Source organism: Indicator indicator, chromosome 10, assembly GCF_027791375.1.
Source record: "Indicator indicator isolate 239-I01 chromosome 10, UM_Iind_1.1, whole genome shotgun sequence".
Taxonomy (NCBI): Eukaryota; Metazoa; Chordata; class Aves; order Piciformes; family Indicatoridae; genus Indicator; species Indicator indicator.
In genome coordinates this window covers 18793544-18820252 of record NC_072019.1, presented here as the reverse complement: position 1 = coordinate 18820252, position 26709 = coordinate 18793544, and the positions used below count along the sequence as shown (strand labels likewise).

General features: G+C 47.7%; 1 protein-coding gene across 3 annotated transcripts; it reads left to right on the top strand.

Moving 5' to 3' along the window:
• Positions 1–2286: 2286 nt before the first annotated feature.
• On the top strand, positions 2287–24828 carry RGS8 (regulator of G protein signaling 8). Of its 3 annotated transcripts, none has more exons than XM_054384045.1 (6): positions 2287–2391; positions 9298–9356; positions 13255–13356; positions 14289–14353; positions 22802–22968; positions 24646–24828. In XM_054384045.1, exons 1-6 carry the CDS (start codon positions 2287–2289, stop codon positions 24826–24828), a joined length of 681 nt encoding a protein of 226 aa, XP_054240020.1. The 3 variants fall into 3 exon arrangements, with proteins under 3 accessions (XP_054240020.1, XP_054240021.1, XP_054240022.1); XM_054384046.1 differs by lacking the exon at positions 2287–2391 and adding an exon at positions 8965–9054; XM_054384047.1 differs by lacking the exons at positions 2287–2391; positions 9298–9356 and adding an exon at positions 11357–11382.
• The last annotated feature ends 1881 nt before the right edge of the window (positions 24829–26709 follow it).

Here is a 26709-nt window from a genome sequence, read left to right as displayed (position 1 = left end):
TGAGGATGCTGGAGGGTCTGTGTCCCAGGCAGGTGGCATGGCATCTTGGAGACTGGAAGGTTGGCTGGATGCTTTGGGGCACAGAGCAGATAGCTCCTTACTTCCCACATGACACTAGGCTGTGGGAAGTAAGGAGCTATCTGCTCTGTGGGTATTCTTGTCTCCAAAGATGGTTCAAGCCCACCATTTTGAATGTACTGGGAGATTGTACTGCAGTATATCTGCATTAAAACCAGCCCTAGAAAGGATGGATGTCACTTGGAAATCTCCCAGCCCCAGGGTGTAAGGAAGCTGACTGGCATCCACTGAGACTTGGGAGAGTGTTACTAGTCACCTTAATGGTCCAAACCATTGCAAACCATTCTATGATTATATGATAAGGACTATAGCTGCACAGGGCTGTAAAGCAGATGCCTGCACCCCTCTCTTGCAGTGATACTACTCTCCACTTCAGCAGCCTAAAGGGATCCAGCACCCTGGTGCTGCTGGGGTGTCTCTGTGCTGGGCAAATTGTCAGGATCTTGACATCAAATCTCAGCTTCTGACTTCTACTGGGATGGGAATAGGGGTACCTGGTTGTAGGTCTTGAAATGTCCATCCTCTGGGCTGATGTATCTGCTGCTACAGAGAAGCCATCTGTAGCTGTGGATCTACAGTGAGACCTTTTCTATTCCAGGGCTGGTGGCATGCTATGACTTGAAATATATTCTGACAGCTCCTGGCAGAGTGACCTGTGAGGCAGATGTTTCCTGGAGCTGGACACTATCATCCTGAGGCCAACTGGACAGGCAGGAGGATGGGTTGGTGTGTTTTGCCTCAGCAGGACTGGGTCCTATCCTGCTTTGCTGTAGATGTGTGAGAGACCTCAGGTGAGTCTTGAAGGTGTATTATGGGAGATAATCACTTAGAGCTGGAGATTGACCTGTCAAGGGGGTGTGCTTTCAGGTTTACTGCTGAGGAGAGTATTGACTCAGAGACTTCCTACACTTGTAGTAGATGCACTACTGGTAGTAGATGCACTACTGGTAGTAGATGCACTGAAGTGCATTGCATCCACAGCAGCCCTGGGCTAGAGATCCCTGTGTCTCTGAAATCAATGATCAGAAACCCTAGGGTAGGGAGCTGCAGTAAACAGGTGAGTGGCATTTTTCAGGGGAAGGTCTAATACCTCCAGCTCCTGACTTTGCTTTCTTTTTAACCTTTCTGACCAAAACGAGCACCCCAAGTGAGACCCAGCCCCTCTGAGCAGTAAACCACTGGAGCAGGAGAGAGGAGGAGGTGTGAGATCTTTCAAAAAAGCTGGCAAGGGCAATGGGCACAAGGCTCTGGCTTCCTTCCAAGGGGACACATGCTTCTAAGCACCCCATGCTTCAGAGATGCAGATCACAAAAATCTGTGTAGCGAGGAACCGGTGCCCCTTCAGGAAGGATTGCAGCTGGATCTCTGAATCCCTGGCATTTGAGGTCTGTTGCTGTAGACAGCAGATGAGCAGTGTCAGGGACTGCAGGCAGCTCTGTGCACAGCTTTCTGTGCCACACTGGAGTGTGGTTGGATGCCTTTCCACACCCTCCAACAGCCCTGCCAGGCCTTTGGACCTCTATCGGCATGACCCAGATAATGGGAATGAGAGGAGGAGGCTGAGCTTTGAATGGTGCTGATGCTTTGGGTATGTGCTACCTGCTCTCTGTCCTGATACAATGTCATCTTTAAAAGCTCTGGGTCAGGATAGCCCTGTGGCAGCCCTCAGAGTGGCTGAGGAGCCCTGGGGCTGGGGACTTGTTTAATGTTCAAAGGAGGAAAGGAGTCACCAAGGAAAAGCTGAACTCTCTTTCATGATGGTTCCTTCCTGCCCTCTGGTACAGCCCTTCCCTTCCCTTCCCAGGTAAAAGCAGACAAAGACAGCCCCAGTGCCCAGGCAGTACTTTGCCTTGCTCCAATGGTCCATGAGGTCCTAATCATTTCCCTGTCCCTTTCCCCCACTGTGCCCCCGGTCAGCAGCGGATGCTGGCGAGTTCTCTATGGGCAGCGGCCAGCCTGTGGCAATAATGAGAGCAAGTCAGGCAGTGCCATCCTATACAAGCCTCTGTCTGCTCTCTTGTGTGTGCATCTGTGAGAGCACGCTCTCGCTCTCCCTTCTCCCCCTTCCCTCTCTTCCCTAACTCCCCCTCCTTCCACCAGCTCTTGTTCTTTTCATGAGATGCAGGGCTAGGGAGCCAGGCAAAGTGGCACACTACTGCTGCTTCTCCAGAAATAACTGTGGCCAAGCTGCGTCCTTCACCCTCCCTGATGCACCAGGAGTCTGCAGACACTGTTCCTCAAGGTCCCAACCAGCTATGTCCATCAAGCACTCACAGCCATGTAGCCACCACCCTGCTGCCAACTGCAAGACAGGTAAGAGCCAGGAGGGCCTTGGTGGGTGATGAAAGGCCCTGTAGTCCTTTGCTTGGTTGTGATTCCCAGGGAGAGAGATTTTTCTCCTTGCTCCTGCTCTGGATTTTTCCGGGGAAGGATGGTTCTGCAGGCAGAGCGGGTGGGGAAGGAAGGGTGCTGCTGGGATGTCGTGGCAGTGCTTTTCCCAGCACATTTATCTTCCTGTGGTGTCTTATGAATGGTCAGAGGGACACAGACACCACTTCTAATTAGCAGGCAGGGAAGGAGAGCAGCATATTTCTTGTGTTAAGCCCAACCCAGCCCTGGCAGGGCTGGTAGAGGAGCTGGACTGGTTCTGGGGTGATCTCCGTTTCAATGGGATTAGCAGTGGGCCTTTGATGCTTGGAGAAATCATCAATCTGTGCTGGTGCCTGCAGCTCTGAGATCTTCACTCTCATTTCCCCACCCCTTTACTCTTGTTATTTTAAAATGGTGGCTTGCATTTCCTTGGAATATTTGGGTGTCTGTGATGCTGTGACAAACACCCAGGCTGAATGCTGGGGCTGAGCTAGTTAAAAAATAAGACTAATTGGAGCAAAAGGAGGACGTGTTGGAGGTGAGAGAACTGCACTGGGCAGGGACTGTGGTGGACACTTGCAGATGGCAGGAGCATGCACACCCTTTGGGGGAAGAGCAGGGGGCCAGCCCGAGGGGGGTTATTTTCCTGCAGCACCGACTGTGGGACTGCTGTCACTTGTGGGGAACCCTGCAGTGAAAGGGCTCTCTCTTTGTCATTTGATGGGTGGGTGGGGGAATAAACTGGTAAATTGGCACAGCTAAGAAATGCAAGTGGCCTATTGTGATAGCATCTCTCTCTGTCTGGCTATCCCTGCATCCAGTCCCAGAGGAACGCAGTTGCATTCCTCCATCTGTGGAGCATACACGTTGCATGGTGGTGCTTCCTCTGTCCTGTTGTGCTGCCTTTCTCTGAGACTCACTTATTCCTGCAGCCCTAGGCTCCTCTGAAGTGGTACTGTCTACAGTGGCAGGACAAGCCTGACCTCTTGCCCTGCAGTCCTTTCACATAGCTCTGGAGATGTTGCCCAGTCCCTTGGGTTTGACTAGGGCAGATGTAGGCAGAACTTGGGGCATATCTCTACCCAGGCTGGCAGGACACAGGTGAAGATTGCAGGCCAGTCTGCCAGGGAGGGATTGGTGCTGGATGCAGCAGACATTTTTATGAAAGAAGCACCGTCTGCTGGAGAAAGAAGATGAGCCCATCTAACTCACTTCATTTATGTTTTAATTAAGACTGGAGCAGCAGCCTCCAGAGAAGAAAGAGAAATCCCAGCTCACCTATGCGGTTAGCTCTGTGTTTCATCTTACAAATGCTCACACAACTGCTCACATGTTTAAAGTTAAGCATGTGCTCAGGTGTTTTGTTGCAGTGGGAATAGCCTCCCCCTGCCACGTTGTGTATTTGTATAGAGGTTAATAGCCCCAGTAAATCCCTGCTGTGGGACCTGGATGCCCTGTAAGGCTCAAGCCTTTGAAATCACAGTGATAAGAGCAAAGAAGCATAGACCTTGTCCATCATAAATGGATTTTTGGCTGCAACCCTGAGATCTTGGGGTTGATTTGTAGCATTCAATAAATTTCTAGTTTGCAGTGTTCAGCTCACAAAATGCAGGCTGCCTGCAAGCACCTTGTCTGATCTCTCAGCAAGAAATTAACTGCATTGGTCAGCAAGCCTCACTCCCTGGCCTGGGCCGAGCATCAGATCTCGATATAAATGTACAAGGGACAAAATGTCTGTGGTAGGGGAGCCTTGTGGAGCACTGTCTGTTGGGGTGGATCTGCCTCAGCTTCCTAGCTATGCACACCAACCGCCTTACAGACACTGCCATATTGACAGCAGCAGCGATGCTGAAAGCTGGGAGGACTCCAAGGCTGCACAGAGCAGCTCTGTGTCAAGTCCAATCCTTTCTGCCTCCCTGCTCCACGCTAACAGCATCCTCTCCAACGCAGAGGCACTGACGTGCTGCTTTACGTGGAGCTGCTCCTGGGCATGGGAGCATGTTTCCTCAGAGAACAATTATGAAATTGTAATAAAGTGTTTTAAGGGGGAAATTCTTCCCTTTGATTCCTGCCCTTCAGCCTGGAGCCTCCCACACTGCTTAGCTGTTGGTTTTGCATCCTACCTTCCTGGAGGAACTGGGGAGGGAGTTGGGAGCATGCAAGCTGGGGCCAGGAGCCATCTCGCAGTGGAGGCATCTGTTCTGCTGCAGCAATCACAGTGCCCCAGAGCCACAGACATGTCCAGGAGATGCTTTTATCATTGACACAGGAGAATTTAAATAGCTGCCATGCTCTCGAGCTGAGATGGAGAGAGAGCAGTGGATCACGCTTTATGTAACTAATTTTTATTTTTAAACATAGTCTTTTATTTTTGAAGGGAGTTCGACGCAGCGGGCGTCTCCTATCTCCTGCCCTGCCTCATTTGTACATGTGAGGTGGCTTCTTTTGGCAACCCCCCCACCCTCCAATATATCAGCAGCTTGGTTTCCTCATCTGCCCCTGAAACTCAAGCTCTCCTTTTTTCACCTTTCAGGATTTCCTGCCTGCCTGGCTTGATGTGGAGAATATTTGAGGTTTAAGATTAATTTAAAAAAAATATTAACCCCTTAAAAACATTCTGAGCTACAGCTGTGGATAGTTCCTGATGTTGCTGAAGCTCCTTTGTAGAAAGAGAAGCTGTTCTCATGGTTTTCTCCACAAGTAAAACATGACTGATTTATTTTAAAGTTTAGGAAGCTATCCACATCAGTCATAGTTGTTTCTTGCCAAGATAGACACCTTGTGCTGGACCAAGTGTGGTTTTCCCCTGGACTACCAAAGAATCTAGCAGGCAGGGCAGCACAGTGAGCAGAGCACTGCATCTCTGGTGTCAGTTGCTAACAATTTTCTTCCAGCTGTAACTGCAAACAGTGGTGAAGAATAGGAAGCTCTCCAGATAAATGAATTATTGATTTGAATTACCTTGAGGTTGGGCTACTATAGGTGCCAGTCTGGATTCTGGCTAAGTTTTGAATGCCCATGTGTTGGAGGAAATTGAATGACACTTTGTATCATGAGAGGTCATTCCACATCAAGTGTAGTTGTTCCTTCCAGTCCTGCAGCAAAACCCCAAAGCCTCCTGGGGTCACAGCAGAAGTGGACCATAGCTACAGGTTTGTGGTTGAGCCATTCAGTGTGAAGGTCACCTGAATTCCCAAAGCAGTGACTGCTCTGGCCTTGTGTAATGGACAGTTTTCAACCATGGAGCCTACGTCACTGAGCATCTTCCAGAGACATCAGAGAGCAACAGAATTGGTGATCCTGAGGGTCTTTTCCAACCTGAATGTTTCTGTGATTCTGTGAATCTCATAAAAGCTTACCAAATAATGACTTCACCTATGAAGATGTAGTTGCCAAACATCACAGCAGTCTGAAGAAGCACGTTATTGGTGCTAGGGAAAAGCTTTTGGGAATATCAAGTTGTGAAGCACACCCTCAAACAAGCTCCTTGCAGCACACTGCTAGAAAAGAGAAATGCTGGCACAGACCCTGAAAAAGTTGTGAAGTAAGAGCAAACACAACCCCAGAGAAGTTCAAAGCCTTTGTGGCAGGGATCATTGCAAATATGACAAGGCCACGAAGTCAGAAATGAGAAGTGGCAGCGACAGCAGCAGGCTCAGTGTGACGGCTCGTTAAGCATAAAATAACAGAATCCCAGAGCAGCAGCAGACCCCCGAGGAAAAAGAGCAAGAGTGAGAAGATAGGGAGAAGTCTGCTTAAATGTCAAGGTGAAGGAGTTTATTTAAGGCAAAGCCGATGGAGATGCCAGCCAAGCTAATGAGCTAGGCAGTGTAGACATCCTCTGATCTTCAAGCACCAAAATGAGAAGGGTGGTCAGCTGCCAGACCCTGGAGGAGCATCCCTGTAACTGGAGACACAAAAGTCACACAGCTACCAGCCAGAGATGCCTCCCTGGTCCAGATGGGTATGTGAGAAGAGCCATGCTGGAAGGAACAGATGTCTTCAGGCCACAAAATTTTATCTAGCAATTGGATTGTTTGGTCTCTTCGTACATGCAACAAGTGACAGGACAAGAGGAAATGGCCTCAAGTTGTGCCAGGGGAGGTTCAGATTGGGTATTAGGAAACGTTTCTTCACAGAAAGGGTTATCAAGCATCGGAACAGGATGCCCAGCATAGTGGTGTAGCCACCATCCTTGGAGGTATTTAAAAGACGTGTAGACATGGTGCTTAGGGACATGGTTGGTGATAGCAGCTTAGCAGTACTGGTGGGATTGAAAGCTCTAGGTGAGCAGCTGGACTTGATGATCTTCAAGGTCTCTTCCAACCTCAACAGCTCTGTGGTTCTGTGATTGCAGAAACCGGCAGTAGAAGTTTTTGGCTAGAAAACCTTTTTGAATGATAATCAATGGACAAAACACACAGAATAGGTAGGGAGGCAGTTAGGGTGATAGGGAGGGTGAATAACATCCTGGAGATGAAGGAGAGATGATTACCATCCTGGGAACAGGCTGGAAAGTTCCCTTCCACTCTGTTCAGTGACAGCCAGCACTCGCAATGCTGCATGTGTTCGCTGCTTGTGTGTTTGCTGTTAGCTGGGCATGAGGAAATTGCTTTAAAGTATTTCTTGAAGAGATTTAAATTTTTGGATGGGATTCAAGCCTAATATCAAAATGAGTTATTTTATTAAAAGCTTTTAAATAGAAGCTACAGAGTAGTCAGAAGCAGGAGGGCTATTTTAGAAGGAATTTGCTCTAAACCTCTTCTACTGCACAGAAGCTTTCTAAAATATTGCCTTGTAAAAACATAATTCCCTTTATCTGCAATTTAATTACATTTCCTATAGTGCCTATGTCAACACAGTTCACTTATTTTTGTTCTCCATTAACTCACACCTGGCCTAGGAAACTAGAAGTAAAAACTTGTTGGTTTTCAGAGTCATTTGTGCGTTGCTCCAGAATCCCAGTGAGGTCATGGAAGGGTGTAGTGATGTACTGGAGAAACAGGGACTGGGGTCTCTGTCCATACTGGTGATGGCTGTGAGGTGGTATAAAAGGAAGAGAAGCAGGAATGCTTGCGTGATCCTCTGACCTATCTCATCCAGAGTTAGCAGATCAGAGTTGTTGATCTTTTTGAGACTGTAGTAAAGTCCATTTACCTGAATAATGAACCAGAATTGTCTGAAGTGTTGTTGATTGAACATTTGGTTGACCTCCCCCATCCTATAATGTCTGTGGGTATAAATGAGATCTGAGAGATGACCTGGAAGGATTATGAAAACAGTGTCACTCGTGACATCCTGTGGTTGCCCAGAGAGAACCTGAAAGTGTGGAGATGCATTAAAACAAAAATGACACGTTAGAAGTTAAACTCTTGGTGATGTTGAATTAAATTTGGCTTGGGTTTGGGGCAAGGGCTGAAGCTGATTGTTATTTAACGTGAACAAACCATGCTGTTGTACCAGAGGCATGAGATGAACCTCAACCTTTGACCTTGGCTTAGAGGAGATTGTATCAACAGTGGCATTTTTTTCAGTGCTTGTCTTCTGATAACCAGAGACATGATTAATCTGAGTTGGGATGACCTGGGCTTTGCAATGGGAGGGTGGGAACAAGGCAAATATTTCCTTGCTACACTGAGTTGTGAAGGAGGAGATCCAAGGTGATGGAGAGCTGGGATCATTGCTGCAGTGCTACTAAACCTGGTGGGTTTGCAGGATGGACTCTGTCTCTCCTCAGGGATGTTATCTGGTGCTAATGTGCTATCTCAGCACATATTTCCTGCTGGTAGCACCAGGTTGTCAGGCCCAACAGTGTTTTAGCAGAAGAGAGGCAGGGGACTATAAACTTCCAGAAAAAAGGGCAAAGACTTTTTTAATTATTATATTTTAAGGTTGAGTCAATCAGCTTTGTCAGGATCAAAAGAGCAGTGGGTTAGTGACTCATACTAGTGCCTGTGTGACATTCAGATATTGTTATTGATGGTTGGGCTGAGCTGCAGCCCCACCACACCAGTGCCATGGGTTAGGTTGATTTTAGAGTCACTGGGGTGCTCTGGACACCCCACATACAATCTGTGGAGGATGGGAGTGTGGGCACAGGAGAGAAAAGGGAATGGGAGTCTGTACCCTGTGGGGAGTGCACCAAAGGAGGTTGCAGGGATCAAGCAGAACTGCATGCCTCAGGTGAGGGAAAGAGAGAGGGATGCAAAGGGTTGGTCGCACCACTGACTTGCCAGGTGAATTTTTTTCTTCTGCCATCCCATGCCCTGCAATAAGGTGCTCCTTTGCCTGTTAATGATGTTATTTGGTCTTGTTGAACATTGGAGCTCTTCAATTAAAACTCTCCCATCCCTTCTGTCTATGGCAACTCCTGATCGTCTGTGCTCTGAGGGGAGCAACCTTCCCTAAGCCCTCAGAGGAGCCGACTAAAGCGATGCAGGCGGGTGCTTTATTCTAACATACCGAGGGTGACAACAGTGAGCGCTTTCGCAGGCATCCCCCCTTCCCCGCCCCCAGATGCTCCCTGCCAGCCTTTGGCATCCACCGCTTGTGCGGAACGGTTCCCCATCTCCAAGGAGGGACAAGCTGAGCTTCTGCTGCCAGTGGGTGAGGAGGGGATGCAGCGGAACGTGCTGCTCTGCCGGGCTCCTTGGCAGTGCCACTGATCAGCGGCGGTGGGAGACGGCTGCGTAGCTGAGCCCCAGCCTGCTGGGTTGAGCCTGCCGTAGGGTTTTGTGAGCTGCTCTGCTGCTGCCCGGAGAGAGGTGGGGAGGGGAGGGGTGTCCAAGTGTGACTTTCACCCCGTGCAGGGGGTTGTCACTGAAGAAGACCGCTCTGCTCTCTCCCCAGAGCCTCTCTGACCACGCTGTCGGCTCAGAAGCACCGGCAGAGAGGACAGGTCAAAGGCAGTGAGTATCTTTTTCTCTGTGTCTGCCTGTCTGCAGTGCTTCTGTGTTCAGCTTTTTTTCTGGCTTTCTCTGCATGCGAATGAATGGTCTTAATCTCTTGAAGCCCTCCAGGAATCATGGTTTGTGTTGTTTCATGTTTTTGTGTTGTTTGTTTGTTTATTAACCTTTGTGCTGCCAATTAATTTTTTTTTTCTGCTGGGATGGCCTCTTTATCTTTGCTCAGGTGATCTCTCCTGGGGTGGTTTGTTAACCTGAATGTCATGATCACACCCCTTCACTTCTGTATCTCAAGGAGAAACCCCCAAAACACATCTGTGATAAGACTAGCAATTCTCCTTGACTGAGGGTCCTTTCATGGCAGGGGAAGATAGGATGAATGATGGAGTGGAAGGCAAAAAACCCTCACCATGGAACCCTACTGGGATGCCTTTACTAGACACCACAGATTATATTTCTAAAGTCATACCTGATTGGATTTATTTGCAATCAGAGGAAATGTCCAAGGGACGTCAGCCTAGCAGTGGAATTGCCTTCATGGGAAATGTAGGTCTTGGCGTCTGTGTAGTCAGACTTTGGGAGTGCAGGGAAGTTGGGTGCTGCACAGCTGTGCAGGTTGTCACCATGGGGGCTGGCAAGCAGGTGGGAACAGGGGCAAGCAGAAGGCTGTTTCATAACAGTACCCCGAAAAAGCAAGCTGCTGGTGGAGGCTGCAATGAGAGGGCAACTGACTCTGCTTCCAGCTGTCACTTTGGAGCAGCAGTGGGAAAGAGCAGTAGGGACTGCTGGACCCTAGGAAATTATGTGGTATGGCCCCACATGGGGGTGAGCCTGTTAATGAGGAAATTTAAAGGGGCTTAAGGAATTACAAGGATTGATTTCAGTTGAAGCACATCGAAGCAGCCGGTCAGGGTAGGGATTAAGGCAATGCACTCTCTGGCATAGAGTGCAATCCCAGTCCCATTAATTTAGCTGGGAAGGGGCTTTGTGCTTTTTTAATGTAATCAGGTTTTAAAAGGGATGTTGTGTTGGGCAGCCCAAGCTCTGGGATCTCCCCAGGCCCCAGCAGAGCAGGGTTCTGGCTCCTTTGCCCACAGTCTCTGCTCTCATCAGCTCCTTTATCTCCTTCTCAGCTGCTCCCTCTGGACAAGAAAACACAGAGGTTATATGGAGCTTGGTCCTGTCCTGACAGATAAGAAACCTTTGCCCTTTGCCCATTGTCCAGTCCTGCCACTTGTCCTGTTGGTCTCCTGGCTGGTGGACCTCGCCCTCACTCTGGTGTGGAACTTGTTTAGCCTGTGTGCCAAGTTCCTAGGGACCTTGCCATCCCTTCTCTATTTCCCTCCCTCTTTCCCTCCCTTTTGCAAACTGTGCATCTCCTTGGTGGTTTCTCACAGGCTCCCACCACCCCGAAAGAGGAGATCTTTCTTGGAGTTATTTTTGTGTGAGTGCTTGAGCCTGTAATGATGGTAGGACCGACATCTGCAGATGCGTGAAGTCCTCCTGTTATTCTATTTGCAGTGCCAGCTTTTCCGTGATGCCTGGCCATGACCTGGAGGGACAGGGACAAGAGGTAGTTTGGTCATCTTAGCGAGGTCAGCCCGGAGCTCTGCCTGTTGAGGAGAGACCTTCAGAGATGTTGAATGATGAGTACGGTAATGCCAACTCCTGCCGCTCCCTGCTGAGCTGTGACGCCAAACTCAAAACCTTTTAGACTTGAAGCTGGACTTAACCTGCGGTTCTGGTCTTAGAAGGAAATGCTGTCTCTCTCTTCTGTGATCATCCCTCAACTCTGAACGTCTTCCTTTGAAAAACTGACCTTCTGCACTAAGGGTCAAAGGATCAAATGGGTTGAGACCAACGGGCCCTCCTTTTCCTTGCAGAGGATTCTTTGGTGTATATTTTTAAATGCCAGGACATGAAACAGTAAATCCCTCCTGCAAACAGCCCTGACTGCTGTCCAAGCCAGCCAGTTAAAGGGTTAACTATAACTGGATGCCTGAATGGCTGCCTTACTGATCCCATGGAGGTAACTGAAAAGATGTGATGCATCTCTTACCCCTGCCCATCTTGTTGCTGTCTACCTCGTCCAGCAAGCCTTTCAGCTTGCTGCAGTGACCCCTCTTCCCTCCTGCCCTTCCCTTGCCTCTCCACATCCTGCAGACCCTATTTCTTCCCCTCACTTTCTCCTGTGTCCTGTCTTGGAAGCCCTCACCTAGAGACTGGTGTTCCATGAGAGACAAGCTCCTTGCTTGTAGTGCAGCATCCCTGTCCCCTCTATGCTCTGATGTTCTGCTGCAGTCCCTTGATCTCAGGCATCAGAGAGAAATCCGAGCAGCATTGCGGTAATGCATGTCACACCTCTTGCTGAGAAATTCGTGAGCTTGGTAGAACAAACAGTTCAGTGAAAATAAAGGTTGATGGTAGGAGGCATCAGGAAAGGTACCAGAAAGCTCCTATCATGGACTCAGCGTCTGTTTGAGCCCATCCAGCATGCTCAACCAGGAACATGACTCTTTGCATGCGGTATTTCTATGCTGATATCTGAGGTTTATGCAGCATTGCATCCTGAGACCACCAGCCATGGAGCATTAGTTGGAAGCTCTGCAACTATTCCTGTGACTGAAGATCTCCAGGGTTTTTTGTGCTGGTTAAATGCTGTTAGCTGCCTGTGCTGTGCCAGGGAGACACTCGTTGCATTTAATTAACATTTAATTTGCTTTAAGATTACATTAAAATGTGCAATAATAGAAATTCTCTGAAGGGCAGGAGGAGAAGGAAATGGGTGTGCTACAGATTGGCTCAGTTGCTGGTGCTGAAGTATTTTGCAAGATTACATATGGAAGGGGAAAAAAAACCACTGTACTTCCCTCTGCAGTCACAGAAAGTATTTGACATCTGTTTGACAGCAGGGCTTGGAGAAGGGCTTTCTCTAGCTTTGGAGGTGGGTCCAACAGCTGACAAGTGGAGACTGGGTTGCTAAAACCTCCTCCCGTGGTCTGGAAGAGAGAATGGCCTTGTATGGTGTCCAGGGAATCTAGTGGAAGAGATGCCCTTGGGTTGGAGAGGCTCTGCCCTTCTAGAGATGATGTAAATCCATTACCCGGTGCCTGTATGGTTTTGGGAGGAGATGGTGCTGGTCCTGAACAGTGCATGTGTGTGCTGTGTGACCCTCTCCCTTTGTATCCCTCCCCATCCCGGGGTTATGTAACAGAGGATGCTGCGGATGTGCCGGCTATCCCGGGAAGGGGCTGGCAAGGATGCGAGGGGCTGGCAGAGGAGCAAAGACTCTGAGGCTGGTTTGAAATTTAGAGGAAAAAAACCAATAAAGCTATTTTCTGCCTGGGTAAGCTTGTCAGGAAAGAGGCAGTTTTAGCCTGCTTATGTAACCCTGATCTAAAGAAGCTCTATGGGCTCGATCCTGGCCAGGGTCTTATGGTTCTGCAACACAGGCTCACCTTGCAAGTGCCTTACTCCCTCTCTTCTCCCTCCAGTCCCACCCTGCCCTCAAGACCTGGTATTTCTGCTGTTTCTGGTGCTGATGGATCATGCTGACTGATTTCTGGTACTGCTGCCCTTTGCTGTCCTCCCACACCTGACGAGAGCAGGTCTTTCCAAGAAACCATCCCGAAGCACAACATTTAGCAGTTTTTTTGCCAGAGCAGCTGAATGACTGGTGTGGGTAAGCCTTCAGCTGCTCCATCCTTAGAGTCTGCTTTATGTTTCAGGGTAGCTCCCACACATGAGGGAACCAAGGACACAGAGCCACTGAGGTGGTTTTTTTTGTTTGTTTGTTTTAGTTGGTTTGTTGGGTTTTTTTGGCCACTCTGGCTAGACTTATAATCAGCATCTTCTTTGGTTTTCCCTTGCTCACACCCCTGCTCCCTCACATCGACCACAGGAACAGAGGGATGAGGACTCGCCTGGGCTGCCTGTCTCACAAATCAGACTCATATAATGATTTCACAGCTATCCTTCCGGACAAGCCCAACCGGGCTTTGAAGTGAGTATAGCTGCAGCATCCCACTCCAACCCCGTTTCTGTCCTTCCCTTCCCTGCCCCACCACCCCCTTCTAGTATTGTCTTCCTTTTATTGTCCTTTGCATAAACTTTAACCAGCTCTTCTAGCCACAAGGAAGGAGGAAACCAAAACAGCATTGGTCCAGCTGGAACAGCCTCAGAAAATACCTGGATGGTTGATATGAGCTCTCTCGTGAGACAGAACATGCCTGTGGTCCCACTGCTGTATGTGGGACACGTCAGCATGTGTCTGAGGATGTAATTTACCCCCCTGCCATTGTAAATCGAAGTCTGAGCTGTTGACTCAGTACAAGAAGTGACCAGCAGTTTCAGGTCACAGTCCTCTTCAGCTAAGCCTTGCTATTAGATACGACCTGAAAGTCCGGGGTTAGTTTGCACAACGCTTAAGGTAGATGCTTCAGAGTCCTGATTTGAGATGAGCGGGAGGGGATTCATCTGATCACAAATCACACTGCTTACGTCTGAGCTAAGACTTTAACCTTCCCCTGAAAGCCAGGAAAGAGAAATAAACACTTCTGCAGAGGTGGGTTTCATTTTGCTTGACTTTTGGCTTTTACAATGTAAATGTCTACATCTGAACTTGTTCCCTGGGCTTCTGCTCAGAAGCAATGAGGAAAAATTGATCCCTTTTCAGATGTGATTTATCTGGCCCATTTTTCCCGCCTACCTGGGGATTTGAGATGAAGAGAGTCAAGTTCCTGCAAGTCCCTTGGTATCACCTCACTGTTTCTAAAGGGAGCCCAGGGTGACTTACTCACATGGAGACCTCTACATTGCAGACCTCCAAAGCTAAGCGAGAAGAATTCCAGCCTCCCTCAGTGTCCTTGTCAAACAGCCCCAGAGGGGATCAGCAGCCATGGGTTGTCTGTAATGTGCCTCTTCCTTTCATTCCAGAAGACTGTCAACAGAAGAAGCAACGAGATGGGCAGATTCTTTTGATGTCCTTTTGTCCCATAAATGTGAGTAGAGATCAAATTCTACCTTTTTTTCCCCTTGTACCCTTAATATTGGTTGTAAGTAAGGCAAAGTTTGCATCAGAGGACACAGGAATTGTCCCTTGGGTAGCTGCTTGCTATCCATTAGGCAACTGCAACATTTGTTTACAGGCAAGAATTGCCCTTATTGTTATAGGGCAAGAAAGTGAGTTTCTGTGGTTTCCTTTTCTGGCTTTGCACCTGACTGGGTCACAACAACTGCCAAAGACATCATCCCAAGATCTAGCCTTGTCCAGCTCCTAGGCATGCAATGGAGCCAGGAACCCAAGACTATAGCAGTGTGTACCATCCTTCAGCATGTGCCCCTGGGTCCATTCTTTCTGCACAAGCAAATGGCAGGTTCTCAGCTCACTAAATACCCCTGAGATCCACAACATTGACTTCTCTCCCTCCAGCTGCTCTTCTGTGCAGCTACGCTGTGCTAAAGCGTAGCTTTTGCTGGGAATGCTACAACACAACAGTGTTCATGGTTCAGTAACCTTGAACAACTTGCTCTGTAGCAGAGAAATCATGCGTGGTAGCCCGTAGCAGAATCTAATTTACAGTTGCCAAAGCAAACCTGGAAATTTCACGTCCAGCCACCTTATGCAAACGTCTAATCGGTGCACCTCGCTCCCTTCGATAGATCAATTGTATCAGGTCTGTTCAGAAGACATCCTTCTGCCTCACCAACATTTCCACACTGGGGAATTATAAACAAGGCTGCCAAGTTCACAGTATAGGTTCACTAATGTGTTTCTGTTGGGGAATAAACCAAGAGCGAGGCAGGGCTGCGGAAAAGTCGATGTGGGCGGTGAACTCTTTCATTGCAATAAAGCACTGTCTGGCTTTCTTAGAGAATCAGGTTTTTCAGCACTTATATTTTAAAATATAAATCTAGAATGATATTATTACATTAAATGAAGTGTAATTTTGCTGGATTTCTACTGAGTTGACAACAGTTTTGGCAGGGAATTAAGTGACAACTTTAAACAAGCTGGCTGTCCAAGGCAGAAAAAAGCAATATATAATTTTAGCAGCAGTATCTTGTTGAGATCATTGCTCTTGCAGCCAGTAGGGGAAAAAAAAATCTATGGTGTAGCTGGGTATGGCTAAGAGAGAACATTTCTTTTGTGCAAATTCAAAACAAGAAGGGGAAAATGCACCAAAGAGACTATGAAGTGCCTGGGGGGTGGGGAGGAGGGAGGACAGGATATTCACATCAGTGTTACAGCTCTGTATTCGAGCCCTTGTTCTTCCTTTATCAGTTTAAAAGCTGAAATTTTCCTTATTAGATGCAGACTGCAGCAAAAGTGCTTTGGTTACAAAAGGCAGTGAATTTTCACTCATCTATGGACTGACATTATACAGACTGTCCCCTCTTCAGCTGACTGCTGCGAATGCTAAATCAAACCTTGGTTCAATTATTTTGTCCCTCAGCCTCCACAAGAGTGTCTGTTTTTATTAATAAATTAGCCTTACAGAGTGATAAATAAATTATCAGGATTTTTATTTTTGATTCCCTGCCTCTAGAACGGAAAGTAATTCTGATTACTCCCTGGCACCTAATGAAAAATATTCAGTTCCTAATAGCAACAGAAGGTGATCTTTAAAATTTAAATTAATCTTTTTAATTTTTTTTATCAGCAGTCACAGTGACATTGCCTGGTGATTGGTGACAAAAAAAAAAAGACTTGTTGTTTAATAAATTGCTTTCTAAAGGAATATATTACAACTGCTCCGCACCTGAAGTTTCTGGAATTGCTAGCCTGGCAGTCAAGCCTTAGAATGATGCAAATACCAAAAAGCTCTGTTGAAACAAAAATGTTATTTTAGTCCCACTGATTTGGAGGAGAGAAGAGTGTATATCCATAAAAGGAATTATGCTGTGGTTTTGCTTGTGTATACCTGTGTCCAAACCACAGAAGGACTGCCAAATGTCTTCTGTGAAAGCAGAACATAAGAGTGGCACTTTTGCTGTTAGAGATGTGCTGATGATAGACAGGTAAAGGGAGTTTTGTGCCTTATCTGACCAAAATTGGAGAGTAATGAAAGCAGTGCCAGGCCTGCCTCTGTCTGCAGTGCAGCTGCCAGCTAATATGCTATCTTTAGTGCCAAGAGAAGGACAGAACACTCTCAGTCTAATTCCCCTGTGACTGCTCAGGTGAACATTAGCCAGGGAAAATAAGAATTCTTGCTTGGGGGCATGTGCTAAACACCAGCTGGGCTCAGGGAGAATTTCTCCTGGGGTTCACAGCATCAGCAGGTAGAGCACTTCTGCTTCACACATCTGTCATAAACTCTTTCTTCCCTAGATGGACAGTTCATCTGTTTTCGAAGGAGGCTGTGATGCTGATTGCAGGGGCTTGAGTGGTGCTTTCTGCTGCAGCCAATGTGTTCTTTGGGGAATAAACCTCAAGCAGGACTCAGGAGCTGGATGTAGCAGCTGAAAACGGGGCAGTCTTTGGAGGGTAGTATTGCAAGGGGATGGACAGGTGCAAAAACAGCTTGAAGGAGCAAGGAAGGGGATCAGAGCTCCCTAAAAGACTCAATGATATGCTGAGGTAAGCAGGCTGCCCCTGTATGCTCAGAACTGTGCTACTCTTTATGGGAAAAGCAAACAACTTGTACTCTTCCACTTCCTGTGTTCATGAGTGTCCAAATGGCAATGACCTGAGCAGGTATCAAGCATTATACAGGCTCTGTGGAGAGTGTCATTATGCTCATTTCAGTCAAATATCCTTCGAGAGTGCTGGCCCTGTGGAGCCCACCCTTCCCTCTCCCCTGATTGTTTTAATGAGTGACCTCTGTAGGCAGTGTTTGATCATGATATGCTGCTGTCTGACAGCATCTTGAGAGGAGGATTGAAAATCTCTGGTTTTTGGAGCAGTTGCATGTTTCCAGAGATTCCCAGGCTGGGCCACACTCCTGTATAGAGTGGCCTGATTTGAATTAATTCCCTGGTCATTTAAAGAATAATTTACATTGCCATTAGCAAGAGCCTGTGAGTAGAAAAGGCAGAAAGCTGGTTTCTGCCTCACCTCCACCTTCCTTTTGCACCGGCAAAAGAAACTCTTGCTGACTGGTAGGATGCAGCTCACCTCTCTTTCACTGACAGCCCCAGGTGAATAGCTGAATGCAATACCCTGCTCGTTTTTGCTAATGGGTGAAGCAAGTCAGCTGGAAATCAGAGGGTCAGCCAGCCAGTCCCCTTTTTGTAGCAGCAGCCTTGTCTGAGCTCACTGCCAGACAGTGAGCACAGAGTAGTAGTGTTCCCTTGGGCCGTAGCTTCTGAGAGGGGCAAGCAACAGGAGAGAGGAGTACGGTCCTCCTTTCAGCAGGGAGCTGAGAGATGGCTCATATGTAGAATGCTCCCTTGGGTGCTCAGGGAGCAAAACCAGTGGTTTTAGCATGCTAGATTTTGGCATCTTTCCCCATTTCATGCCAGCGTGGATTGTCAATGACTCCCAGGGAAGTGGAGCTCAGTGTGGTCCACAGAGTGTGTGCACACATGAGAGTAACTGAGGAGCAATCCCTGCTCTGTACCCATGCCCAGGAGGTACAGACTGGTCAGCCAGATGGAGATTTCTTTTGACAGGCTGCTGGAGGGAAATACAAGCAATGGCATGTCTCATTCTGCATCCCTTGAGGGGCTGGACACATGGCTTGTCATTTGTCCAGAATCCAGCAGGACAGTCTGTCCTCAGCTCTTAGTCACTCTTCAACGAAGCATCCGATGCAACAAATCTTTGTGCTGAGTTTCCATTTCTTTATCAAGGATAATTTTTTAAAAATTTGTTTGTTTCCCCTCCTCCACCCATGTTTTGTGATCTCTGCTCTTTTGCCCAAACTTTATTGTTATCCTCCTCCTACTGTTGTCTACACATTGCTCCTCTTCCTACACAGCACAGGAATATCCCAGCCTACTCCTAGTTCTTTCTAAGCCAGAATAGCATTAGCATTGTGCTGGTGACAGGCAGCTCACACTCATGCAGCAGTGCTAAGCAGCAGTGAGAGCATGCACAAATGCTGTACAGAGCATTGTGGCCTTGTCTCTTTAACCCTGGACCCAACATGCTCCACAGAGCTAATCCATTCATCTACCAGCCATAAGGACTCTATCTTTATTGCCTACATGAAGTGCTGATTGCCCTGGTGGTGTGAAATGCATGCATTAAAGAAATGACTGCTGATTGCTTTTTTGCTCTGACAGTGGCTAATGCCTGGTTATTATGCTGTCTGCCTGAATGATTTAAACCACTAATCTCCACTCTTGCCCATGCTGCTGGAGCTTGCCTTAGTTAAGACCTGTTGTGTTTTGTGCTAGCCAGTTTTGTCCTTTCCTCCACAGCCCTTCTTGCTAGAAAGGACTCACTCATAGAAACATAGAATCATAGACTGGTAGGGGTTGGAAGGAACCTCTAGACATCATCAAGTCAACCCCCCCTGCCAAAGCAGAATCACCTGGGGCAGGTCACACAGGAACACATCCAGACAGGTGTTGAAAGTCTCTAGAGAAGGAGACTCCACAAACTCTTAGGTCAGCCTGGTCCGATGGTCCCACACTCTCACAGTAAAGAAGTTTTTCCTCATCTTGAGATGGAACTTCCTGAGTTCCAGTTTGCATCCACTCTCCATGGCCTGAAGAACAACATTTGACTAGGACATCAGGAGCATCTGGGTCCCTTTCCTCACATAGCCATTGATCTGCCTCAGGGTCATAGCTGTAGGGTGAACTATAAGGTCTTGGGATGGGGTGATGCACAAATGCTTGAACAATCCTTCCTTGCAATCCTCTTGTGCATTCCCTTGGTCTGTTTGAATGGAGAGCAGAACATTTTGAAGCTGACATTTATAATGCAGAAGTAAAAAGCAAATATCTTCTGCTCCTCTTTCAGACACTTGACACTCTACTCTTGACAGTAGAAGACTTCCATTTCTTTGCCTTAACCCTATCTGCTCCATCAGTACTGATTTCCTTCTTTGGCTTCAGGCAAGTCTCACTGCTCTTGGGTGAAATTCCTGAATAAGTGTCCAACAGTTGTCTTGAAGGGCCCTGCATCTATGCCAGTACAACTCTGTCTTGGATGTCTTTAGGAAATCTGCTGCTGCGTCTGAAGACTTCTAATCCTGCTTTCTGTTTCTGTGCTTTTTTTGGTAAAGCATCCCTTTGGAACTGAACTTCTCAGATGCTCCTACCATCTTCCAGAATATTTCTGGAGGCTCACGCAATAGGTGATGCTCTCCTGCTCACATCACACTGCAACCTGGCTGCCCCAGCAAAAAAGCTGTCCAGTTGGGTGAGATGAACTTGGAAAAGTTGATCCTTCATGAGCGATGCTTCCTTGATAGCCATCAAGGAGATGTGCAGGAGGAGATTAAAGTCAGCATCCAGGTCAAATTCCAGGCCAGCCCCCACACCTAACTGCTCTCCTACCCTTTCAATCAGATTTGTCATTGTTCCATGGTAACCCTGTGAGCAGTGATTTACTATTGTGCTGTCCTCTGGGCTCCCATCTCTAAGCTCCGTCTGCCAGGCACAGCTGTAAATCCTGGCAGGGAGTCAAAGGCTAAAGATGAAGTCTGTGGAGAGCCAAGCAGCCTTAAGTCAAGGATGACCTCTTCTGTGCCCAAAGTCCTCCCAGGTCCAGCCTCATCATTCCCAGCTCCTCAAAGACTGTGAGGAGGGCACAACAACAATACATAAAGGTGGAGAAGAGCCAGGCATTATTATTTATTTCTCTTGCTGTCTAAACTTATTTTGAGATAAAAAGGAGCTGATTGACGTAAGAGCAGGAGGCAGAGCATATGGAAACCTCCTGGTCTGAAGAGGGACCTGCTGCAGCTGCTCTCCAGGGCAGGGCTGAAGCCAACGCCTTTCTCACCTCATCAATCACGACGTCCTCTTCTTCTAGCAGATATTTTATTCTGCAGATACTCCATTTGCCACGCAGAGCTGCTGCTTCTGCAAGTGATCCTCTGTCAGTGCTGGGGCCCTGGGGCTGCTGTAGAGGAAAAAAGGGGGTGGAAAAAAGACCAGGACAGAGAAAGGGGAGCAAGACCTCTGCAGGGACACACAGCAGAGGCTGTATAGTCCTAGCAATGTGCTTGAGTGCTGGAATATTTAACATCAGACACGATGGTATCTAGAATGACATACAGCTCAGGGAACTGCTGCTGTCCTCTGTTGTACTTTTTTCTCTCTGAGACTGGTCAGCCTGCTGTTGTGTCCTTTCCATTTCCTTCTGCAAAGCCTCCCTGCTGTTTACTCAAGTCCTCCACTTGCTCCCACACCAGCCTTGTGAATTTTATAGGCATTATGGGGGGATGCAGGTTTTGAAATTTTTTTCTGTCCCCTAGATTTCAGGGAGAGAGCCAGCCCTAAACCAGCTCTCTGGTTCACCACACTTATCTTCTTGAGAGAGGCTCAAAGCAGCTGTGGGCAGCATGATCCTGATGGGTAGCCTGCTGCTGGAGATGCCCTTGGCACTCTCTGCTCTGCAGGCTTCTCCAGGGCTAAAGTCACATTATTGTCTCAGCTCTGAACCCACAATTTGCACTAATTGCTCTGCAGTGCTCACGGACAAGAGCTCTCACTTTGCCTGCAATAGTAGTTTGAACCTTGATCATCTGCTAGAAGGGCATTAATTAAGAAGTGGCAGGACATGTTGATATGATACAGCAATTTCTCACCCTGCTGGGGCTGCCAGAAGCAAGTATGACTGGGGCAGGACATGCTCAGTTCAGCTGCCAATTGCTGTGCTCTTTGCAAGGCAGACTGCTGGTGGAGCACTCAGTGCACAGCCCAGTAATGAAGGAGCTTTGAGAAGCACAGAGCGGAGTGGTTCAGCCTGTAGTTCAGTCTGTCTGCTTTTAATATCTCTTCTGCCTTTCCCTTGGAGAATCTGGACAGTCAAACATCTCTGTTGGCTTACATGCAGCCAGAAATAGGGTTGTCAGTTGCTGCTCAATATTTAGGTCTCTTTCTTAGGACTTGAGGCTCAGGACCTAGGACTAAAAAAATCCCCATGCCCCAAGTTGTTACCAGAAACGAGAGAAGCAGGAATAAGATTAGGACACACAAGGGGGGAAAGTGCAATGTAACATTGCAGTTTCTCTTCACATACCAGGTACAGGAAAGGACAAAAGGCAGTTTGTGATGGATCCCATGACTTGGCCAGCCCATGTCCCTTGTGAGCCTGAGCTTGCTGTGGACATAGGAGAATGACAGACACCAAGCATCAGGCACCACCCCTTGAGTTCTGACTGAGCTCCCATGCTCCCTGCCCCTGGAGGAAGGAGGAGAGGCAGCATTGCCAAGACCTTGCACAGCAGAAGGGGAGCAGGCGGAGCCCCAAGTATTGCAGGAGTTCAGGTCCTCCAAACCTTTGTCAGCCTTTGTCCATCCCTGCCAGGCACACATGCACATGTTCCTCTCATCCTCTCAAGGAGTATGACCTTGCCAAGTGCATTCCCAATTCCATAAATATTTTTAAACGCTTGCTAGGAAGCAGCCAGTGGTGACTCAGGAGGTTTCCAGTCATGAGCTACAAATACTCAGACCCTACAGGAAAAGATCAGAAAAAGTTAGAAACATGTTACTGGAACAAAAAAAAAGAAATAAATGAAATTAGGAAACAGATTTAGCCCAAGGCTAAAGAAAGGAGAAAGAGCTACTTCAACTCTGCAGGTACCATTCAGGGAAAGGAAATAAAAAGCAATAGCTGTGTCCAAAAATATGCCCAGGCAGGGGTTGAAGAGGACACAGATTGCCTAATAAATCTTTCCATATTTCTAATCTGCCCTGGCTGACTCAGATTACATTACTGAAATGTCACAATTGCTAAGCATTAACAAGTGATAAGAACACTTTTACCACTGACTAGACAAGCAGTAATTAGGCCATGTCCTTTCCTTCTCCCCTTTGTCGTAGCTTAACAGTCAGACTTTCCAAGATCCTTCCTCTGTTTAAACGAGAACTAAAAATACGACACTAGGCAATAAAGCAAAGTGACAGAAAGCATAGGACACAAGTCTGCAGATGCTGTGTTTTATTAAAGGACTCTCCTAGTGACAGATAGGGCGTCACAACCTGTTGTGTTAACACGTACAAGAGTCTGTGGCAGGGAGACCCTGTTGTGGAAGCCTGATGGTTTCAAGAACAGCTTCTCAAGGATTAGGTGTGCTGGGCTCAAAGAAACCCTTTGACATGGTAACTGGTGAAACACTTGTTCAGAGCAGCAGCAAATGGTGTTTGGCTTTGTGGCAGCTCACAGCAGTCCAGCTGGTGCAACAGTGGAAGTTATGGACGCGTCCTGGGACCAACAGACCTTGGGAGAAAAATATAACGGTCCTTCGTAGGCAAGGTGGATGGAGCAGTATCTCCTTGCCCCCTTTCTCCTCCCATCGTGGCTCCCCATATCTCTCTTGCAGATGGGCTGGCCGCTTTCCGTGCTTTCCTGAAGACAGAGTTCAGTGAGGAAAACCTGGAGTTCTGGCTGGCCTGCGAGGACTTCAAGAAGACTCGCTCGGCAGCCAAGCTGGCAGCCAAGGCGCAGCGGATCTTCGAGGAGTTCATCGACGTGCAGGCCCCGCGAGAGGTTGGTATGCCGGAGCCCCATGCAGGCGCAGCATCCCGGCGGCACAGGCAGTGACCTGCTGGGTGCCAGGGGCTCCAGGAACCCTCTTCCCCAGAAGTGATAGTGAGGAGTGGATAAGGAGGATGGGAATGCCATCCTGCCTGCTACAGCTGCCTCTGCACGTGGTGACTCATCATCCCCTGGTGAGGGCAACTACTTTGATGACGCTAAATCAGTCACAGCCAATGAGTTCGCAGGCAACCACAACCTACATTTCCTAACCTCTCCAAGCTCCCTATGAGTATTTCACCTTGCTCCTCTCATTTACTATCAATCCTCCAGCAGGGTATTGGGCTCAGTTCTTGCAGGACATTTTGCATAGAAGCATCCCACGAATGACTAACTTGTTGACTCTCCAGGGAGGAGTGTTTATCTGCTGACTAACTCCCAACTCAATTAGACCTCATAAAGGATGCAAGCAGCAACTCAGAGCTGAACAAAAAGTGCAGTCACAACCTAAAGCCTGGAATTGTTAAGTCCTCTTTCAAGCAGTGACAGGCTGATGTGACTGTCGTGATGTTGGGTTGTGTTATTGTATTCATAAAGCAACCAGGAGGATGCTTGCTGTGCTTGCCCTCCCACAGTGATCCTCCTGCTAGATTGCACAGCTGCTTGTCATGATAGAGGTGCCTGCAAGGGGATCCCCTTAAAAGGGGTCTCTTTACTGCACCTTTCATCTAGGAAGGGTATTGCAAGGCCACTGAGAAGCACCCAGATTTACTCTAAGGGGTGTGGGTGTCTTGGGGCACGCTTCAATCCCCATCATCTCAGTGAGCATCTTCATGAATCTGGGTGAGGTCTTCAGGTCTGCAGGGATGAATCTGCATTAGAAATGTGAGCATAGGTCAGATGGGGTCTCTACTAAAGTTTGGTCCTGCTGCTGTAATTTTGGTATGCTAGGATGTGAAATGTCCCTTAAATTACACAGAGAGCTACTCTGTGTGGCAGTCATCTGAGTTGAGGCAGACAGTTTGGCTTTCTAGACTCCTTTAAGTTTGGATGTTGGGTTAGGAACCACAAAGAACATCTTTTTCAGCTGGGTTTGAAAGAGTAACCCTAACAAACTGCTGACTGCTTTGCCAGGGAATGAAAACAGGACAACTCATGTTGTTGGCTTTACAAACAAACAGCAGCCATAACATGAGGAGGGTTTATTTTGTCAAGTGTCTGCTCCAGATACCTCAACACAAAGCTGTTATGGGAAAAGTCAAACAATATATTTTGTAAGAGAGGAGTTAAAAACCATGTAATAAGAGTGTGCTAATAGTTTAAACCCAGATAGAAGTTCATTCAGCCATATACTGGGTGTGTAGTGAGAAATAAAAAGGCTAGAGAGATCTTGGAGGACAGGGGAGATGTTAGGCTGGGTCATCACAAACCCATGCTTAAGAGCCTGAATAAAGGTAATTTGACTTCAGAAGTGCTCAGATCACTATAAATCCAGTTCAGCTTTTCCAGATTTGGGACAAAATTTGTAATATTAAACCCTGTGGTGCTTTTGGGGGGTATTTAGGCATGGATGAGGGTAGGACCTGGGTTCTGCTGTTGCTTTTGCAGCCATGGCTGAGATGAGATGTGCCATTTGAAGCAGGAAAACTGGTCACTCAGTACCAAACTCTCTTCTGCTACTTTTCCCAGGTGAACATAGACTTCCAGACACGGGAGCTGACAAGAAGAAATATGCAGGAGCCTTCCCTCTCTTGCTTTGACCAAGCTCAGGGGAAGGTACACAGCCTGATGGAGAAGGACTCTTACCCCAGGTTCCTGAGATCCAAAATTTACACAGACCTGCTGTCTCAAACCCAGAGGAGGCTCAGCTAGAGCAGCAATGCAGCCCTCAGAAACCATGTGTTTCCCACAACAACCAAAACCCATGCCTAAATGTGAAACTTTCTTGGTGTTAAAAGTGGTGGGAATGAGAAAAGAGGGAGAAGGGGAAGGGGAGGCTTCCAGAGCATGATCCAGATGTGGTATTAGGACTCTCTGAGTTTCTGTGCTTCTTTTCAGTTAGCAGTAGCATCTTGCAGTTGTTGACTCTCTCTAGCACAAACCCATAATTGTTGCCTGTCTCTAGCACAAACCCATAATCCTCTCTAGTCATGGGGGCATCTCTTGGGGGGGCAGGTTTCCTTTAAGATTGACTGTGTTGGTTTGTGTATAAATAACAGCACTGCACCTTTCCATCCTCCCAGATATCTCCCTGGCTCTCACCTCTCCCTTGTGTTTGGAAGGGCTCTAAGAAGGGTTCTGAAGCTTCTGAAGCCAAGTCCAGTCCAAACATTGTCTCCTCTCCCCTTGGGTTTGGATCCAGATACAGTAGGGAGGGAGGGAGGCAAAAGCACACAATTCATGCTGTTTCCTGCAGCAAGAACCATCAATGAACTCAGCTCACCTTTCCATTTTGGTTGCACACCTTATGACATCAGCTGCTACCCTGTCACAGCCCCTTATCTTCCAGGGGTGGCGACTAAGTGTTATTTTCTGTGTGATCATCACGGAGCTGAGTTTTTCTCATGAGGAAGGTAGTCACAGAAGCCCTTGCTAGACCTCATCAGGCAAGCCTTCTAGAGCCAGTGATTGCTTTGCATTACCATTATTTATTTGTATGGTGGCTCAGCCTCAGGATCCCAGTCGTCGTTCAGGCTTTGCTGTGTTAGGCATTGTACCAAAACCTAATACAAAGAGGCTCCTGGCTGCCAGAAACATGAACAGGCTTGGTGGCTTCTCAGGAGGCCTGCTAGCTGGTGGGAAAGAGTCAAGAGTCCCATCTGCCCCATGCTGAGCTATAAGAAGAGCACAAGATCTGCCTGCTATGGCAGGTAGCATTTTTCATGCAGTACCTGACCAGCACACATCAGGGAGAGGTAAAATGAAAAAAAAAACAAAACCCACAAACCCACACATAGTTTTCTTATTCACTGATTTTTGACTGTTGCTGTTACCTACCGATTGTCCACTGTGGGTTCAATACCATGCAAAGAATTACTAAAGACACAGACCCTGCTGCATGGTGCTTGCTCAAAAACAGGACACAGGGAAGAGGGCAGCGGGCAGGACGAGCATCTGGGTGTGAAGTGGTGTGTGAAGTGTACTCTGGCCCTGTGCCCATGGCTGGATAGCCAGCTGCAGGAGGACTCTCCGCAGGAGGACTTTCCGCAGGTGTCGTGCTGTGGCACCTCCTCTGTGCCCTGCAACAGCGCTTGCCAGCTGAAGGCTTTGTTTCTATGGTGTTGCTCTTCCAGATTCTGGGTTTCAGATTCCTGCAATATTTTCTAGTGGAGAAGCAGACAGTCTGTCTGTGGATTTGAGCCTACAGACCAGAGGTCTGTTTTCTTAGTTTTATGAAGGCCTAGAAAGTGACCCCATGGATCTTGGGGGGTTGGAACTAAGGAATCTTTAAGATCCCTTCCAACACAAACCAATCTATGATTCTGTGATGATTCTATGTTCTTTTCCTTCTCTCTAACACCCACAGATTGCAGGCTGTAAACCTCTGCTCTGGTTGAAGGCAGTGGGTAGGTTTGATACATCAGAAAGCTGGTGATAAAGTGGTGTAAACTAGGTAGATTGAATTCTAAATTACCTAAGCATAATGTGTTTGGAATGAGATACAAAAAGCCTGCCTGGATACTATTAAGTTACTGTCCCTTGCACTGTCCCTTGTAATGTTACTGCATTACATTAGATAGGAGGAGAGTTTTG

What these genes read in the sequence shown, in the direction of transcription:
- RGS8 (XM_054384045.1), top strand. Translation starts at nt 2,287, where the DNA reads ATGCACCAGGAGTCTGCAGACACTGTTCCTCAAGGTCCCAACCAGCTA. An exon ending in TGTCCTTTTGTCCCATAAAT is followed by an intron (nt 14,354 to 22,801) that starts GTGAGTAGAGAT and finishes TCTCTCTTGCAG; the next exon opens with ATGGGCTGGCCGCTTTCCGT. An exon ending in ACGTGCAGGCCCCGCGAGAG is followed by an intron (nt 22,969 to 24,645) that starts GTTGGTATGCCG and finishes TACTTTTCCCAG; the next exon opens with GTGAACATAGACTTCCAGAC.